This window comes from Oncorhynchus keta, chromosome 15 (genome assembly GCF_023373465.1).
Source record: "Oncorhynchus keta strain PuntledgeMale-10-30-2019 chromosome 15, Oket_V2, whole genome shotgun sequence".
Classification (NCBI taxonomy): Eukaryota; Metazoa; Chordata; class Actinopteri; order Salmoniformes; family Salmonidae; genus Oncorhynchus; species Oncorhynchus keta.
This window is the reverse complement of record NC_068435.1, coordinates 10,714,699-10,733,677: the sequence shown is the minus strand read 5'-3', so window position 1 is coordinate 10,733,677 and position 18,979 is coordinate 10,714,699. Positions and strand designations below refer to the sequence as shown.

The 18,979-nt window shown below is 44.3% G+C and overlaps 2 protein-coding genes across 6 annotated transcripts; both read left to right on the top strand.

Moving 5' to 3' along the window:
- The first annotated feature begins 341 nt into the window (after positions 1 to 341).
- LOC118377401 (arf-GAP domain and FG repeat-containing protein 1-like) lies at positions 342 to 8,264 on the top strand. Of its 3 annotated transcripts, none has more exons than XM_052463356.1 (12): positions 343 to 1,137; positions 1,893 to 1,986; positions 2,310 to 2,425; positions 2,673 to 2,814; positions 3,730 to 3,886; positions 4,705 to 4,812; positions 5,122 to 5,266; positions 5,396 to 5,475; positions 5,564 to 5,653; positions 5,850 to 6,005; positions 6,235 to 6,333; positions 6,619 to 8,264. In XM_052463356.1, exons 1-12 carry the CDS (start codon positions 971 to 973, stop codon positions 6,675 to 6,677), a joined length of 1,413 nt encoding a protein of 470 aa, XP_052319316.1. In that variant the 5' UTR covers positions 343 to 970; the 3' UTR covers positions 6,678 to 8,264. The 3 variants fall into 3 exon arrangements, with proteins under 3 accessions (XP_052319317.1, XP_052319316.1, XP_052319315.1); XM_052463355.1 differs by having other exon boundaries at positions 351 to 1,137; positions 5,387 to 5,475; XM_052463357.1 differs by lacking the exon at positions 4,705 to 4,812 and having other exon boundaries at positions 342 to 1,137; positions 5,387 to 5,475.
- A 1,287-nt stretch (positions 8,265 to 9,551) lies between these two features.
- LOC118377404 (F-box only protein 36-like) lies at positions 9,552 to 12,898 on the top strand. 3 transcript variants are annotated; one of them, XM_035764301.2, is made up of 4 exons: positions 9,552 to 9,799; positions 10,171 to 10,279; positions 11,364 to 11,593; positions 12,115 to 12,898. In XM_035764301.2, exons 1-4 carry the CDS (start codon positions 9,704 to 9,706, stop codon positions 12,499 to 12,501), a joined length of 822 nt encoding a protein of 273 aa, XP_035620194.1. In that variant the 5' UTR covers positions 9,552 to 9,703; the 3' UTR covers positions 12,502 to 12,898. The 3 variants fall into 3 exon arrangements, with proteins under 3 accessions (XP_035620194.1, XP_035620196.1, XP_035620195.1); XM_035764303.2 differs by having other exon boundaries at positions 9,556 to 9,799; positions 10,171 to 10,210; positions 11,421 to 11,593; XM_035764302.2 differs by having other exon boundaries at positions 9,556 to 9,799; positions 11,421 to 11,593.
- Positions 12,899 to 18,979: the final 6,081 nt, after the last annotated feature.

Genomic DNA, 18,979 nt, shown 5'->3' with positions numbered 1-18,979 from the left:
AACCGAGTGTAGTCGACCGAATAACGTTTCCTCGCAATCAGCTGGAAGTGTTTGCCATTCGGTTAGGCTCGGACATAGTGTGTAAATATTTTGTCACGTGCGAATTGCATCAGTATTGAAAATGCAAACGATATGACGTTACAGACCAGCATACTGAAGGGACCATGAAGGTCTACCTGAGCATGGAGCTGTGCAGATCAACTGATCTATACACTTATTTAACTTCCGAACAATAAGAGCATAAACCGATTAGTGATTCGGGACAGCGACTACCTCAGGGTCATGTTCATTAGGCACCAAGCGGAAGAAAATGCAACGAAACGGGGACAGACTAACTGGACATGTCCAATTGGTCATTCTCATATTTGTTTTCCGTTTTAAAACCTTGTGTGCCCTAATAAACACGGCCCACGCCAACTCCCAGTGTGCAAGTAAACAGGATGAGCAGAGTCGGGGACTCATTGGCGAGAACAGTGCAACCACTGTCTGTGGGGCCTTGCTAGTTCCTTCAGCCAAAACAGGAGACGATTGATTTATATTGTGGGAAGGCAAATGGGTGGACACCTGCTACCCTCAACAGTGCCACATTCTAGGCAAATTACTTTCTTATCGTGACGAACTGACAGGATCATGTCATAGTTGAGACCAAAGCTCCAAATGGTGCCTTTTGGAAGAGGAAATGCTCTTAAGTCGTTGCTACAAAACATAATCAGTGTGATGGTAAACATTGTATTTACTATTATACTGCTATTCGTCAATGTAATGTTGTCTAGTGGTCATTGCTGCCCACCAGTAGGTGTCAGTCACGCTGCGGTTAGCTGTCTAGTACACCTGTAAACCAACGAAGAAGAAACGTGTCTGTCCCACTAGACCTCTGCAAGGTGTCTGAACCACCGCTGTCGAGCCAAGACATCCCCTGCGAAGCCCTGGATTAATTTCTTCCACCTTTTAGCAGCCCCTTTTCTCAACCATGGCGACGAGTGCGAAGCGAAAACAAGAAGAGACGCATCTTAAGATGCTCCGGGAAATGACTAGCCAGCCCCCGAATAGGAAGTGCTTTGATTGCGACCAGCGCGGCCCGACTTATGCCAACATGACAGTGGGTTCCTTCGTCTGTACCACCTGTTCTGGCATCCTGTAAGTACTGTGTTGACCATTGTTATGCATTTATGTGGGGTTGATTTTTAAAACAAGCTAAAGTCGTTCTTTATGGTGTATTTTAGTGGTTTAGTTAATATTAATTATCAAGCTCCCCAACACCGCATGTAATGCTATCCAACGTTAGCGAAAGACTAGTATTGATTTGGCAGGGTCGCAAAGCCTGTACTTTGATGTAAGGAGAGGTTTCAATTCCCAGTCTTTAAAAGTTCAACTAAAGTATTGTTTGTGCCGAAAATAGTTGTCTCAAGGTTAGTGTGTGTGTGTGGTGGTTGCTGATAAAAGGCGTATTTGCCCAGTGTGTCAAAACAGCACGTCACTGGACCACCGGCGAAACTCTTGCCCAACCTCGGCTCTTTCCCAATCCGAGTTTATCTATACCATAAACGTAGTTTGGGACATCCGTTGCTCACTCCTATAGGTGTATATAGTATTGGCCTCTGCAGAAATGGTCGCATTTGTTGCTTGCCAAACACTTATAAAATACCTGAAATGGGTCAAGTAATGCAAATGCATATGGTTTAGAGACCACAATAGGAAGGGACTACTGACAAAAGCACAACTGATAATAAAACGGATGATCTCACTCCATATGTGAAGGCTAAGCACATTAAAGCATTTTGTGAGTGTATAGTCATGTTGTGCCTGGTCATTGTAAAATTATTGACACAGAATGCATACTCACCAATTGTTCCTCTCTGCTATCGTTACCCCCCCATACACACACACTCTAGACGAGGCCTGAATCCCCCCCACAGAGTGAAGTCCATCTCTATGACCACCTTCACACTACAGGAAATTGAATTCTTACAGAAACACACCAATGAGGTACTGACATTAATTCATGTAATGTACTATGAAATGTGTTTTTCAACCCTAGTCCTGGGAATCCGAGGGGAATGCAGCCTTTTATTCCAGCCTAGCACTAACACATCGGATTCATTCAAAGGCATTGATGATTAGCTTAGTCAGATGTGCTAGTATTGAGAATAAAATCCTACTGACCCTGTGGGTCCCCAGGACCTGTATTGAAGAACAATGGATTATTGTCTTTGTGCATGTCTGCCGTCTGAGTTTTTCTGTCTCAAGGGAGTTTATTGTCATTTCTCTTTTTCCTTTCTCTCCCCCTTCCCCACACACTTTCTATCTAGGTTTGCAAACACATCTGGTTGGGGCTGTACGATGACAAGACATTGGTTGTTCCAGACTTCCGTGAACCACAGAAAGTAAAAGAATTCCTCCAGGAAAAATATGAGAAGAAAAGATGGTGAGGAGCTTCACTCTTTTACTTTCTATCGTGTTAACGGAATATCTCAAAAAAGTAGAGATCCTCCACTCTCTATTGTGATATATTCAGGGGTGAAATTGGAGGAAAAATCACTGTCTAGAGAACTGCCAATATAAAATCCTATGAATTCATGAACCCAGTTTTACATGTAAAAATTCGTACACCTTTGGAACTCAGTTCCAGCAATTCCCTGGATGTATTTGTCTTTATGCTTCTGTGAATACAGGTACGTCCCTCCAGACCAGGCGAGGACGGTAGCCATGGCCCAGGCCTCCAAGTCGGGCTCCTCAGCCAGCAGCACAGCCAGCACCCCAGAGGTCCAGCCCCTGAGAACCCTGCAGCTCAACAAGACCCCCCCAACACGTCAGGTATTGCTTCTACCTGCTTTCTTAACATATGGCATGATACATTTCAGGCTGATGTGCTTTTATCCATTTTCAGAACTTGGTCTAGTCATGTAAGTCAATGGGTGCAACCCAAAATGGCCCCAGTTATTTTAATTTGAAACATGTCATCATTGAGTAGACAGTTGCCATGGCGCCCTAGCAGCAGCCTAAGCCGAAGCCGAGAGCTCCTGTACATTTTGTAAATATTTTTGTCATTTGTATGGTATTTTTACCTACAATACTTTTTGTTTTAAGAATGAACAATTAATATAGCTAATTAATATAATCAGAATCCACCACAACATTAAGACTGAAGCTGTTTGAAGAGCTAGCTAACGTTAAAGTTAGCTGGCTAGCTGTTTTGATTCGAATGCCAGCTCGAGTCTAGAGGGTGAGGATTGAGAAGCCGAATGCAAGACTGCAGTGATGATGCTTTTAGGGAGGATGAAGTTACAAGGCTGCTATTTAATTATTATTGAAATGTGGTGTGCTTTCTGGTGCCACGCGACTGCCATAGCATCATCCAAGTGGGCGCTTAATTTTGGTAGCTAGCTACCTACCTTCTACGGAGTCCATGGACTACAGTGGCTTAGCTCAGACTTCATCTGACTGAGTTCTACTACGGAAAAGTCAGAGACAGTGAGACACCTTGAAGACATCACACTTCCTGCCTGCCTCTGGACTGTCTCTCCCTGCTTGACCCCCTTCCTCAGATGACCACTCAAGCCATGAACTTTGAACTTTCTAAATGCTGTCCATCTCATAATGTTGTGATGTTGTTTTACCTGTCTTTTTTTTGTGCTTTGAAGTGCAGGCACTTTAAGATTCTTTGAAAAGCGCTATATACGTTGATAAATTGTTATTAATTATTCCTCATGGTCTCTCTCCCTCCGCCAGTCCCCGATGGTGGTTCGTTCCCTGGCCCATCCCATAGTTCAGGAAAAGAAGTTTGACCTCCTTACAGACCTGGGTGGAGACATCTTTGCCGCTCTGCCCTCTCAGGCTGCCAGCAACGCCAATTTTGCCAACTTTGCTAATTTCCCCAGCCAATCAGGTAATGAGCAAATCAGGTTTCCCTAGCCAACCAGGTTCCCAAGACAATCTAGTAATGCGTGAGAGTGGCCCTCGCTCAAACTCCCACGGGCAAATCCTAACTTCCATTTTGGTTGAACTTTCACTTAGTCATGCGTGGATGTTAATGGGAGACTAAGTGAACATTGTATTTAGAGCAGCAAACAGCAGTGAAAACAATAAGACTATTGTTTTGCTATAAAGCTGATGGATAGGGCTGGAGAAATGGAACCACTCAAATTCATAGACCACTATGGATGCATGGACTGACTATCCATGATATCAAAATGATAGTTTTAGCCATGTTTAGAGGATTTTTAGCGTTTTGTTTACATTTACTTTGTTTACAAACATTGAAGTAAAACAAGCTTATATTTTGGGTTCTTATCGGGGTACGACTGTACGAACTAAGCTCACGATGCATTTATAAGTTATATTCTTCAAGAATCAATGGGTACATTTAATAAATTCATTAGTCCAAAAATGGATTTAGCAACTGCAGATTGACCTTTTTAAGTTGGATTTAGACGTCGCCCAATATTGAGTAGATTTTAATGATTTGTCTTCAAGAAGTCAAAATGAAATAAATCTCGAGTTCATGCAAATGAGTTAAGAAGAGTAGTGTAGTAAATCTGTGAATGTGCCTAAGCAGGTACACAAGTCATTATAATGTTGTTTGAATGTTAAATCATTGTCATTTGCTGCTCCTCCCATTCCTCCCATTGTCAGGGTTTTACCGTCACACCATTCCTCATTCCTCACATTGCCAGGGTTTTGTGTTTCCTCCTCTGTGGTTTGCAGTGACTAAGGTTAACTCAAAAGCTGACTTTGCCAACTTTGAGATGTTTGGGAACTCTGGAGTACCTCCGCATTTCAGGACCTCACCCCCCTCTCAGTCGTTTGCGTCAGGTACCGCCGGGTCCCATTCTCATACATACCCTCTCATTTACATTATTTAATTGCCACAGTGAATTATTAAAATGGTTGTTTGTATCAATTAATCCCATAAGGGATGGGTTGCTTATTGGCGGTTTGACACGAAAATGAAATGTCATTTAATTCATTATCTGTGTTCCAAGCCCAACAGGGGAACAGGTTAGCTTGTTTTTATCATACCATGTGTGCCTCTTTCTTTAGTGTGTTTGTGTCCATGTCCTTTCTCCTGTGTGTGAATGTGTGTATATTGACCCCTGTGTATGTCTCTCTCGCTCTCTGTAGGGCGAGGTGTCCCAGTGCCGTCAGCGGCTGGTGCTGTACCAGCCCAGTCCCAGCTGGGCACCTCGGCAGAGGACCGCTACGCTGCCCTGGCTGAGCTGGACAACGAGCTGAGCTCCTCTGCCCCCACAGGGAGTAGTGTCCAGGGGTGAGAGACAGACACCACTCCAAAACTTGGCACACATGTTTAGCCTTTGCATTTAGATCTCCTCAAAAAAAAAAATGTGTTTCAATGAGCTAAGAAATGTATTCATGTTTTGTATTTAAGTGAATCTAGGAATTTGTTTGGAGCTGTGTTGGGAACCTCGCCTGCCCAGACTCAGCCAGTCTTACCCAACATGCAGCAAGGCTTTGGAGGTGACTGGATTGTTACACCTACAGTATTTTCTGAAATGGTTGACTCTCAAACATAATGAAAGCATGATGTCATTTCCTGTTGTTTCAGCCGTCTCGTCCAATAACCCATTTGTTGCTGCTGCTGCCCCGGATATGGCCACCAACCCCTTCCAGACCAATGGTATAGCACCGGCCGCAGGTGTGTTTGTGTGAGCACATGAAAGTGCATACATGCATATCAAGTGTGTGTGTTTGGGCCTCAGCCAGTTGTCTCTCTTTGTCTGAAATTGCATTGTTTGATATCAGTAGATCCTGTACATTGAAAGGTTTCTTTGTGTTTGCCACTGTGTTCATGTTACTCACTCCGCCCCCTCCCATCTCACTCTGTATCCTAGCCTCGTTTGGCACAGGCTCTATGAGTATGCCTGCTGGCTTTGGGAATGCCTCCTCTTACTGCCTCCCGACCAGTTTTAGTGGGACCTTCCAGCAGCCCTTCCCTGGCCAGGCCCCTTACCCCCAGCCGGGGGCCTACCAACCCCAACAACCTAATGGTAAGTAGTGTAGTTTAAATCACAATATAGTTTGGCCATAACATTAAAGTGGTGATTTCCAAAACAATTTTTGTGCTGTGACTTTTCTTGTGACCCTACACTATAAACAAAGAGCATGTTTCTGGCTAGTATCCACTCTGCAACTAAATAGCCATCATTCCACTATTTGGGAACCTAATTGGTAAAGAGAATATTAAGCCTTAATCATTTTTTTTCTCTGCATTGACAGGCCCTGGTGGATATACAGTCTATGGACAGACCAAGCTCTCCATGACCCCCTTTGGGCAGCTCATGGCTGGTCCTGGGATGACCAATAACCCATTTATGGGGAGTATTTAATAGTGTTTATGTTTCCAGATCATGTCGAAGAACGTTTTGTGGTCTTTGATTGTAATACAAGTGTGAAACACTTTGTGCCTGACTTTGACCAACGAAATACAAGTCCGAACACGTACAATTTACTTACACACATACAACTTCTGCATGGGTCCAATGTAAAAATGCATATGTGCGCCCTCTATCTCTCTCTGCTAACTTCATGGATGAACGTTTGGCAGTCATGCTGATGGTCATGTATTTTACAATATTGATTAACCCGTTGTCTCCAACCAGGCGGGAGCCCCGGCCGGATCCTACCCCTCTGGAAGCTCCAACACCAACCCCTTCCTGTAGCGCGCCTCCCTCCCTGTCATCACCACCAGAGGGCAGCATGCATCACCTATTCAATGTACCGGCTCAGTCACACCTTGTGACTTGACAGTACATTTCTGAAACTCTGAAATCAAGATTTTCTTAACTATGTTTACGACACTATGAAGGACTATGGGACCGGGGACTGCCCTCGAACGATGCCCTGGGACTTATACGGTCTCTATACATATTTTGTAGTTTATTATGTTTGACAGTATTATTGTGCATGTCGGCATTTGTATTCACGTTTAAAATAAATGTTATGTATAATTAGGACTTGACGTGGGCGGAGGACATTGCTGGTGCCACTATGTTTCTACCAGTGTGTTTATATGATAACTAACATGGTTGTATACAACATGTCTAGGAGGGAACTGAGGTGACACAGATTTTCTCATCGGGAACGATGACGATTAGATTTTGGGAAGAATCAGGCTGGTGAACAAGGTGTCACCGGAGGCCATATTCAGTATCATTTAATGAATTCCATGTTAAAGAAACAATGTATTGTCGTTTCAATTGGCACGACGCCTCTGCCTGCAGTTACGGTGTCCGGGACTGTTATTTGGTGCATGATTAATACCACTATTACTTGGGGTGCCACCTGGGGTGCGTTCAGCAGGGTACAAGAGTGTGTAGCAGGACCCCCCCCATATCCTAGATTTTACCCAATCAAAGAAATTTTAAGAAAGTTAAAGCTCATTTACTGCATTTATACAATTTATCAACTCTAAAATGCTATTTGAAGAACAGCAAAAACAAATGATCCCAGCCATTATCACATTGGTTGCTGTTGCTCCATTCACCTCAGTCGGCCTACAAACACGGCCTACAAACACAGCCTATCAGCTATACGATTAGCCGCTACACATTAACTCACATTAACTCGGCACCGGGATTACAAACTAGAAATTAATACGTACAGAGGGATCTGTTAACAGAAAAAGTATTTTAGTAACAAAAGGCAAACAACAACATTTGCTTTACATACATATTCTAGTTGTAAAGCTAATTTCCTGCAATTCTACACTTTTTTTCATGACTTATGCCATGTTAATAGGACATGTGCCCAGTTGGTAATTCAACCATGATTACTACAAGTTTAGATAGCTGGCTAGACTAACTAGACCCATTTACCAATCCCCCCCCAAAAAAATGTTGTGATTGTCAGTGAGTGACATGTAACAAGAGGAGAACTGCTGATGCACAACCAAGTTTTTAAATTGCACCTTGTGTATTTTACTATTCTATCTCTCAACAGTAAGTGGAGACCCCAAGTCGTTTCGTACATTTTTTAAAAATAAATGTTTTATTTTTTTAATTGTAAAGAATGACCGAGGTCCTGACCATTATACCTCAGTGTCTGGACCTTGGTGTCGTCATATGTAGCTACGGCCCTGCGCATGTGTGTGTAAAAACACATGACAAGTTTGTATTTATTTGGAGAGATGGTTAAATTGTGCCCCCAATCACTTTTAATTAATGCAATTGTGTTACTCGACGTTACAGTAATACGTAAGTCAATGTGTACATATATATGTATGAATATATTAAAGATTTTTAACTGCATTTTGCACTTGATTCTCATTTTTTTTTCATTTAGAATTTGAGGTTAAAATCTAACGTGAACAAAAATATAATTGCAACATGTAAAGTGTTGGTACAATGTTTCATGAGCTGAAATAAAATATCCCAGTAATGTTCCATATGCACAAAAAAAGCTTATTTCTATAAGATGTTGTACACAAATGTGTTCACATCCTTGTTGGTGAGCATTTCTCCTTTGCCAAGACAATCCATCCACCTGACCGGTGTGTCATATCAAGAATCTGATTAAACAGCATGATCATTACACAAGTGCACCTTGTGCTGGGGGTCAAAAGGCCACTAAAACATGACGTTTTGTCACACAACACAATACCACAGATGTCTCAAGTTTTAAGGGAGTGCAATGGGCATGCGGACTGCAGGAATGTCCACCAGAGCTGCTGCCAGAGAATTGAATGTTCCTTTCTCTACCAAAAGTTGCCTCAAATGTCATTTTAGAGAATTGGCAGTATGGTTTGCTGATGTCAACATTGTGAACAGAGTGCCCCATGGTGGGGTTGTGGTATGGCCAGGCATAAACTATGGGCTAAGAACACAATTGCATTTTATCTATTGCAATTTGAATGCACAGAGATACCGTGATGAGATCCTGAGGCCCATTGTCGTGCCTTTCATCTGCCGGCGTCACCTCATGTTTCAGCATGATAATGCACGGTCCCATGTCGCAAGGATCTATCTGTGCACAATGCATGGAAGCTGAACATGTCCCTGTTCTTCCATGGCCTTCATACTCACCAGACATGTCACCGATTGAGCATATTTGGGATGCTCTAGACTAGAGTCTAGATCGACGTGTACAACAGTGTGTTCAGGTTCCTGCCAATATTCAACAACTTTGCACAGCCATTGTCGAGGAGTGGGACAACACTACACAGGCCAAAATCAACAGCCTGATCAACTCTATGATGGTCACACCAGATACTGACTGGTTTTCTGATCCACGCCCCTACCTTTTTTTCTCTGTATTTCCAGTCATATGAAATCCAAAGATTGGGAACTAATTAATTTATTTTAATTGACTGTTTTCCTTATATGATCTGTAACTCTGTAAAATGTTGTTCACTATAGCTCTTTATGAGGAAATGTTTTCATTGACTCAAGTATCAGGAAAACGTAGCTTTTCATTTATACACAGCTACAAAAGTGACTTCAAACCCAAGAGGAAGTTGTAATTTTGTATTTGTTACAGTGTAGCATGTTGCGGCAGGAAGGAATGTTGCGGCAGGAAGGAATGTTGCGGCAGGAAGGAATGTTGCAGCAAGAGGTGTTTCGTTACATTCTAGCATGTTGCGGCAGGAAGGAATGTTGCAGCAGGAGGTGTTTCGTTACATTCTAGCTCGCTGGAAGTAAACTGAACGAACCCGTTCGTTGCCGTGGCAACCACAAACCAAGCGTCCAAAATGTCTACTTTGCTGGGGAAAAGTTTATTTGAAGTCAGTGGTCAAGGTCCTGCACCCAATAAAGACTTCTTCCAATTTTCTGTTACCAAGACAGAGGTAAATCGTTTCGTGTTATGTTCTCTCTAAAATGTAAAGCATTTAATCATTTTTTTCTCAATACATTTCTAAGCTAACGTTAGCCATTTAACTCTAACGCTACAGTAATATTTCACTCTTAGTTTAAGCCAACGCGTTAGCTAGCTATAATAACGTACATGTCAGTAACGTTAACGTTAGACACATAACAATAGAATCTAAGTACCAGCTTGCTCGGCTAACTAACAAATAAAGGCTATGCCAGAAAGCTGGCAACAAATTGTTCAAGTAAATAGCATTAGTAACAAATAGTCAGCAAAGCCAATTAGCTAGCTACATGAAATACTGTAATACCATTTGCTCTGCAATACTCATAGGCCTATATTTTTCAGGTTATTTGGAGATGGTGGAAGATTTCTTTGAGAAGTGATGGTAGGAACACAAAGCCAGGAGAACTGAGGGAGTCTCACAATGACTACTTGGATAACAGCCTGCTTCAGAGTAAGGTGCCCAGTGTAGACTAGCCCTCAGCCCACCTGCTCAACTTACAGCCCACCTGCTCAACTTACAGCCCACCTGCTCACTAATAGCAAGATAGATAATAGTGTAAATGCCCAAAATAACCAACCCTATGCCCTCGAGTGAAGCGAATTACCATGCTAAAAATGACTGCTTTGATTGTAACCCAATCAACCCCTAATTAAATTATACTATTCCAGGCGGCTAAGTCGGCAGTTCCCATGATTTAGGTTCACAGGTGTGTCAGAAGGGTAGTTTCCAGGAGGACAGATGTCGTAGAGGCAATGGCCTAGACCAGGGCTCTCCAACCCTGTTCCTGGAGAGATAACTTTTCTGTAGGTTTTAACTCCAACCCTGACACTGGAGAGCTACTGTCCTGTAGGTTTTAACTCCAACCCTGACACTGGAGAGCTATTGTCCTGTAGGTTTTAACTTCAACCCTGTTCCTGGAGAGCTACCTTCCTGTAGGTTATAACTCCTACACTAGTCTAACACACCTGATTCTAATAAGTATCTGGCTGATAAGAACCAGGTTAGATACAACTAGGGTTGAAGTGAAAATCTACAGGAGGGTAGCTCTCCAGGAACAGGATTGGAGACCCTTGGTGTAGAGATTGTGTCCATTCACAGGTGTTGCATTTTTTGAAGCATCTTTTACTAGAAAGACTTTTGAAATCGCCCAGTTGCTAGGTCAGAGAGATGGGGAGAATCTCAAAACACATTGGAGATGGTCAGAGGGGAAGGACCTCTGACTTTCTCATCCAATGGGGTTTGGGAAGGAGAGGGAGCGCGAGGAGTCAAGGAAATGCAATTGAGATTCTCCCATGGTCTAATGCCCTCGTAACAGACTTTGGCTAGGTTGGGCACAGCACAAAAAAAAGTTAAGCAACGTCCCTGTTGGTGGGCATGAGGCTAAGTGTTGACAGGTGCTGTCTGTTTAATCAAGTAGAGGCTGCTGAGGGGAGGACGGCTCATAATAATGGCTGGAATGGAGTCAGTGGAATGGTATCAAACACATCAACGTGGTTTCCATGTGGTTGATACCATTCCATTGACTCCATTCCAGATATTATTATGAGCCGTCCTCACCTCAGCAGCCTCCACTGGTGTGATCGTTTCCTAGGTCAGGTGAGTGTGGTGTTTGGCCCACGGATCCTTCAGTACAGCCAGGCACTATGTCAGGGCCACTATGACTACCTGGAGCGTCTGCCCGACCCCCTGCTTCTCCACATCCTGACCCATCTGGAACTAGAGGACGTGGCACGGCTTGGACACACCTCACACAGGTTCAGGAAGGTGAATGGACCCACTCTGTCTGTGTGAGACTCGGTGCATGCATGTAGACAGTATTACTGCGTATTTTTTTAAATATTTTTTTTTACCTTTAACTAGGCAAGTCAGTTAAGAACAAATTCTTATTTACAATGACGGCCTACTCCCCTAATCCTGACAACGATGGGCCAATTGTGCACCCCCCCCCCCTATGTGACCCCCGATCACGATCGGTTATGATACAGCCCGAGATCAAACCCTGTGATATCTATGGTGTAGACTGTATACTGTCTATGGTGTAGACTGTATACTGCCTATGATGTAGACTGTATACTGCCTATGATATAGACTGTATGTGAATCCTTTTGTATCTACATAGGTATATCTGACTGTAATTACGTGTTTTCCATTTTCATATTTCTATTTTCTGTTGGTTTATTTTCTGTAGTAAATCTGTTGTTTTTGTTTGTGGTTTAAACCCCTGGTGAGTTAACTGACAAACTCTGGTCTAGGTCCCTAACCACTGTTCCCTGTGTGTCTGTCAGCTGTGTCGTTCGGAGGAGTTCTGGGAGCAAGCGGTGCGCGGCCACTGTGGCGCCGTGTCGGCCGAGGTGGAGGCCCTGGCCCTGGAGCTGGGCTGGAAGAGTGTCTTCTTCACCAGCAAGTTGCAGCTGCAGAAACAGATCAGCCGCAGGAGGAAGAGGAGCCAGAAGCTACTCTGTACAGATCCGGAGCGCTATGATGTAGACACAATGGTGGAGCGCAGTGAAGACCCAGAGAGCGACGCTGCAGATATAGAGCCAGGTTCTGAGTCGGGCCCTGGGCCGGAGCAGCTCTGTACAGACATGCAGCGCTGTGGGGTGATTGCGGGTCAGGGTCATGGTGTGGCACAGGGGGACTGGAGCTCTGATTCAGGGAGCTCACTGAAATGACTTTTGTTTTATCTTTACACTCTAAATAGGATCCTTGAGGTTTCCATGCTGAGGAATAGAGGACGGCTTGATTTTGGGTGGAGACAGTACAAGTTGTTTTTGATACAAATATGATGACTATTGAATGTTTGATGAATTCATGTTAGTTATGCTTCCTGTCTTTCAAACAATACAGTGGTTGTGTTGTGTTGGAAGACAGTTTCTCTCATAGACAGTTGCCTGGCAGCAAAGGATGTTGTGGCAATGACTGGAGATGTTAATATGTACTTTTACCCGCTGTTGTGTTGTACATGTGCCATAATCTTTTTCCTTATACAATTTAGCACGAGCAGAACAATAGCATTCAGTGGAATGATTCAGGGAGGGCACGTTTGGTGAAAATAAAAGGATAACCTGCCAGCTGTGTTCTCATAACATTTTTCTTCCTATTTGATATGGTTTTGTAAATATATATTACGTATTTTTTCAATGTTTAAAATATTTTAAACCTACAGTATATTCTATATGAAATCCTTATCTCAGCTATATAACTTGAGGACAAAAGGGTCCAATCATTTTAACATCCTTCTAGTTAATAAATAGGGAAAGTGTTCAGTCTGATCTCCACTCATGGACCTTCACAGTCACTAGCGACAAACCCTCCTGGTGCAGCTCAGATGTTTACATTTACATTTAAGTCATTTAGCAGACGCTCTTATCCAGAGCGACTTACAAATTGGTGCATTCACCTTATGACATCCAGTGGAACAGCCACTTTACAATAGTGCATCTAAATCTTTTAAAGGGGGTGAGAAGGATTACTTTATCCTATCCTAGGTATTCCTTAAAGAGGTGGGGTTTCAGGTGTCTCCGGAAGGTGGTGATTGACTCCGCTGTCCTGGCGTCGTGAGGGAGTTTGTTCCACCATTTGGGGGCCAGAGCAGCGAACAGTTTTGACTGGGCTGAGCGGGAACTGTACTTCCTCAGTGGTAGGGAGGCGAGCAGGCCAGAGGTGGATGAACGCAGTGCCCTTGTTTGGGTGTAGGGCCTGATCAGAGCCTGGAGGTACTGAGGTGCCGTTCCCCTCACAGCTCCGTAGGCAAGCACCATGGTCTTGTAGCGGATGCGAGCTTCAACTGGAAGCCAGTGGAGAGAGCGGAGGAGCGGGGTGACGTGAGAGAACTTGGGAAGGTTGAACACCAGACGGGCTGCTGCGTTCTGGATGAGTTGTAGGGGTTTAATGGCACAGGCAGGGAGCCCAGCCAACAGCGAGTTGCAGTAATCCAGACGGGAGATGACAAGTGCCTGGATTAGGACCTGCGCCGCTTCCTGTGTGAGGCAGGGTCGTACTCTGCGGATGTTGTAGAGCATGAACCTACAGGAACGGGCCACCGCCTTGATGTTAGTTGAGAACGACAGGGTGTTGTCCAGGATCACGCCAAGGTTCTTAGCGCTCTGGGAGGAGGACACAATGGAGTTGTCAACCGTGATGGCGAGATCATGGAACGGGCAGTCCTTCCCCGGGAGGAAGAGCAGCTCCGTCTTGCCGAGGTTCAGCTTGAGGTGGTGATCCGTCATCCACACTGATATGTCTGCCAGACATGCAGAGATGCGATTCGCCACCTGGTCATCAGAAGGGGGAAAGGAGAAGATTAATTGTGTGTCGTCTGCATAGCAATGATAGGAGAGACCATGTGAGGTTATGACAGAGCCAAGTGACTTGGTGTATAGCGAGAATAGGAGAGGGCCTAGAACAGAGCCCTGGGGGACACCAGTGGTGAGGAGACAGATTCTCGCCATGCCACCTGGTATGAGCGACCTGTCAGGTAGGACGCAATCCAAGCGTGGGCCGCGCCGGAGATGCCCAACTCGGAGAGGGTGGAGAGGAGGATCTGATGGTTCACAGTATCGAAGGCAGCCGATAGGTCTAGAAGGATGAGAGCAGAGGAGAGAGAGTTAGCTTTAGCAGTGCGGAGCGTCAATAGATGTTAACACACACACACACTCAGCATAGCACACACACCTAGGAGCACAATAATTTTCTCCACCTACTGTTAAATATATAATTTTGCCACGCTGAGAGGCAGGTGTTGACTCTCAGAACAGTCTATTCCACTAAACCCACGGATCAGGAGGCAGTCGATAAAGAATCGGTAACTAAATGCATGGCGCTGGTGACACGTGACAGAAAATACAAGGCAAAGATATAGAAGATCACAGTTACCTGAAGCAAAGGGCTAGCAGCCACAGTAGAGACACTCATACTGTATATGTTGGCACCATTAACTTGGTTTTGAGAATTCTTGGTTTGGCAAATTTAGTTTTCACCCCTGTGACCTGCCAGAATAAGCAGAAGCGATGTCCAATGACTCCAACTATGATGTGGCAGTGGAACAGAATACAGGTAAGAAAGCTGTTTTTCCTCCCCTGAAACTAGTATAGAGACTGAAGCCAGTGGACTGACTGAAACTAGTATAGAGACTGAAGCCAGTGGACTGACTGAAACTAGTATAGAGACTGAAGCCAGTGGACTGACTGAAACTAGTATAGAGACTGAAGCCAGTGATGTAACTGAAACTGACTGAAACTAGTATAGAGACTGAAGCCAGTGACTAACTGAAACTAGTATAGAGACTGAAGCCAGTGGACTGACTGAAACTAGTATAGAGACTGAAGCCAGTGACGTAACTGAAACTGACTGAAACTAGTATAGAGACTGAAGCCAGTGGACTGACTGAAACTAGTATAGAGACTGAAGCCAGTGACGTAACTGAAACTAGTATAGAGACTGAAGCCAGTGGACTGACTGAAACTAGTATAGAGACTGAAGCCAGTGACGTAACTGAAACTGACTGAAACTAGTATAGAGACTGAAGCCAGTGACGTAACTGAAAACTGAAACTAGTATAGAGACTGAAGCCAGTGGACTGACTGAAACTAGTATAGAGACTGAAGCCAGTGGACTGACTGAAACTAGTATAGAGACTGAAGCCAGTGGACTGACTGAAACTAGTATAGAGACTGAAGCCAGTGGACTGACTGAAACTAGTATAGAGACTGAAGCCAGTGACGTAACTGAAACTGACTGAAACTAGTATAGAGACTGAAGCCAGTGACGTAACTGAAACTAGTATAGAGACTGAAGCCAGTGATGTAACTGAAACTGACTGAAACTAGTATAGAGACTGAAGCCAGTGACGTAACTGAAACTAGTATAGAGACTGAAGCCAGTGGACTGACTGACACTAGTATAGAGACTGAAGCCAGTGGACTGACTGAAACTAGTATAGAGACTGAAGCCAGTGACGTAACTGAAACTGACTGAAACTAGTATAGAGACTGAAGCCAGTGATGTATCTGAAACTGACTGAAACTAGTATAGAGACTGAAGCCAGTGACGTAACTGAAACTAGTATAGAGACTGAAGCCAGTGGACTGACTGAAACTAGTATAGAGACTGAAGCCAGTGGACTGACTGAAACTAGTATAGAGACTGAAGCCAGTGGACTGACTGAAACTAGTATAGAGACTGAAGCCAGTGGACTGACTGAAACTAGTATAGAGACTGAAGCCAGTGGACTGACTGAAAATAGTATAGAGACTGAAGCCAGTGGACTGACTGAAACTAGTATAGAGACTGAAGCCAGTGGACTGACTGAAACTAGTATAGAGACTGAAGCCAGTGGACTGACTGAAACTAGTATAGAGACTGAAGCCAGTGGACTGACTGAAACTAGTATAGAGACTGAAGCCAGTGGACTGACTGAAACTAGTATAGAGACTGAAGCCAGTGGACTGACTGAAACTAGTATAGAGGCTGAAGCCAGTGGACTGACTGAAACTAGTATAGAGACTGAAGCCAGTGACGTAACTGAAACTGACTGAAACTAGTATAGAGACTGAAGCCAGTGGACTGACTGAAACTAGTATAGAGACTGAAGCCAGTGACGTAACTGAAACTAGTATAGAGGCTGAAGCCAGTGGACTGACTGAAACTAGTATAGAGGCTGAAGCCAGTGGACTGACTGAAACTAGTATAGAGACTGAAGCCAGTGGACTGACTGAAACTAGTATAGAGACTGAACAGTGGACTGACTGAAACTAGTATAGAGACTGAAGCCAGTGGACTGTAACTGAAACTAGTATAGAGACTGAAGCCAGTGGATAGAGACTGAAGCCAGTGGACTGACTGAAAATAGTATAGAGACTGAAGCCAGTGGACTGACTGAAACTAGTATAGAGACTGAAGCCAGTGGACTGACTGAAACTAGAGAAAGCCAGTGGACTGACTGAAACTAGTATAGAGACTGAAGCCAGTGGACTGACTGAAACTAGTATAGAGACTGAAAGTGGACTGACTGAAACTAGTATAGAGACTGAAGCCAGTGGACTGACTGAAACTAGTATAGAGACTGAAGCCAGTGACGTAACTGAAACTAGTATAGAGGCTGAAGCCAGTGGACTGACTGAAACTAGTATAGAGGCTGAAGCCAGTGGACTGACTGAAACTAGTATAGAGACTGAAGCCAGTGACGTAACTGAAACTGACTGAAACTAGTATAGAGACTGAAGCCAGTGGACTGACTGAAACTAGTATAGAGACTGAAGCCAGTGACGTAACTGAAACTGACTGAAACTAGTATAGAGACAAGTGAAGTGCAATCGTATGAGGACATTGTATGATGATTACTGAACCTGCGGTAGACAATGGTGGAGATTGAACATGTAGAATCGTCGGGAAAAGAACAGATAAAATGTAAAACACTTGTTGGTTATTGTTTGGTTTTCACTTTAATATTGGTATTGCGTGTTGTCTGATTAGACCTGAGTTCAACTATATCCCTATATATGTTATTTAAATACTAATTTCTGACCACTTTCCAATATTCCACTTCTCTTTGTTAAAATAACCGGTGGAAATGGATAGTAGCGTTAAATGTAGAATATGTAACAATACTGAGCACTTTAACATGTTGATATTTTATAATATTTCACAACTACTTTCCCTTAGTCAGACCTCTCCAAAAATCCTCACTAAAAACAAAACAAATTACCCGTAATTGTGCCAATTACAAAAAGTATGAGAACAGGTTTAGCCATCTACTTCGGATATCACAATAGATTTACTAGAAAATTCCAAGAATCTTCAAACAATATAAAGTAAACTTAGAAAATCATCAATCAACTGTTGAACAGGAAAAAGGCTTCTATGGCTCTCACATCTCAATGTAATGTTGGAAGACCTATAGTGATCCTATATACACTGCTCAAAAAAATAAAGGGAACACTTAAACAACACAATGTAACTCCAAGTCAATCACACTTCTGTGAAATCAAACTGTCCACTTAGGAAGCAACACTGATTGACAATAAATGTCACATGCTGTTGTGCAAATGGAATAGACAACAGGGGGAAATTATAGGCAATTAGCAAGATATCCCCCAATAAAGGAGTGGTTCTGCAGGTGGTGACCCCAGACCACTACTCAGTTCCTATGCTTCCTGGCTGATGTTTTGGTCACTTTTGAATGCTGGCGGTGCTTTCCCTCTAGTGGTAGCATGAGACGGAGTCTACAACCCACACAAGTGGTTCAGGTAGTGCAGCTCATCCAAGATGGCACATCAATGCGAGCTGTGGCAAGGTTTGCTGTGTCTGTCAGCGTAGTGTCCAGAGCATGGAGGCGCTACCAGGAGACAGGCCAGTACATCAGGAAACGTGGAGGAGGCCATAGGAGGGCAACAACCCAGCAGCAGGACCGCTACCTCCGCCTTTGTGCAAGGAGGAGCAGGAGGAGCACTGCCTGAGCCCTGCAAAATGACCTCCAGAAGGCCACAAATGTGCATGTGTCTGCTCAAATGGTCAGAAACAGACTCCATGAGGGTGGTATGAGGGCCTGACGTCCACAGGTGGGGGTTGGGCTTACAGCCCAACACCATGCAGGACGTTTGGCATTTGCCAGAGAACACCAAGATTGGCAAATTCGCCACTGGCGCCCTGTGCTCTTCACAGATGAAAGCAGGTTCACACTGAGCACATGTGACAGACGTGACAGAGTCTGGAGACGCTGTGGAGAACGTTCTGCTGCCTGCAACATCCTCCAGCATGACCGGTTTGGCGGTGGGTCAGTCATGGTGTGGGGTGGCATTGCTTTGGGGGGCCGCACAGCCCTCCATGTGCTCGCCAGACGTAGCCTGACTGCCATTAGGTACCGGGATGAGATCCTCAGATCCCTTGTGAGACCATATGCTGGTGCGGTTGGCCCTGGATTCCTCCTAATGCAAGACAATGCTAGACCTCATGTGGCTGGAGTGTGTCAGCAGTTCCTGCAAGAGGAAGGCATTGATGCTATGGACTGGCCCGCCCGTTCCCCAGACCTGAATCCAATTGAGCACATCTGGGACATCATGTCTCGCTCCATCCATGGATGCTTTAGTCCAGGTCTGGGAGGAGATCCCTCAGGAGACCATCCGCCACCTGATCAGGAGCATGCCCAGGCTT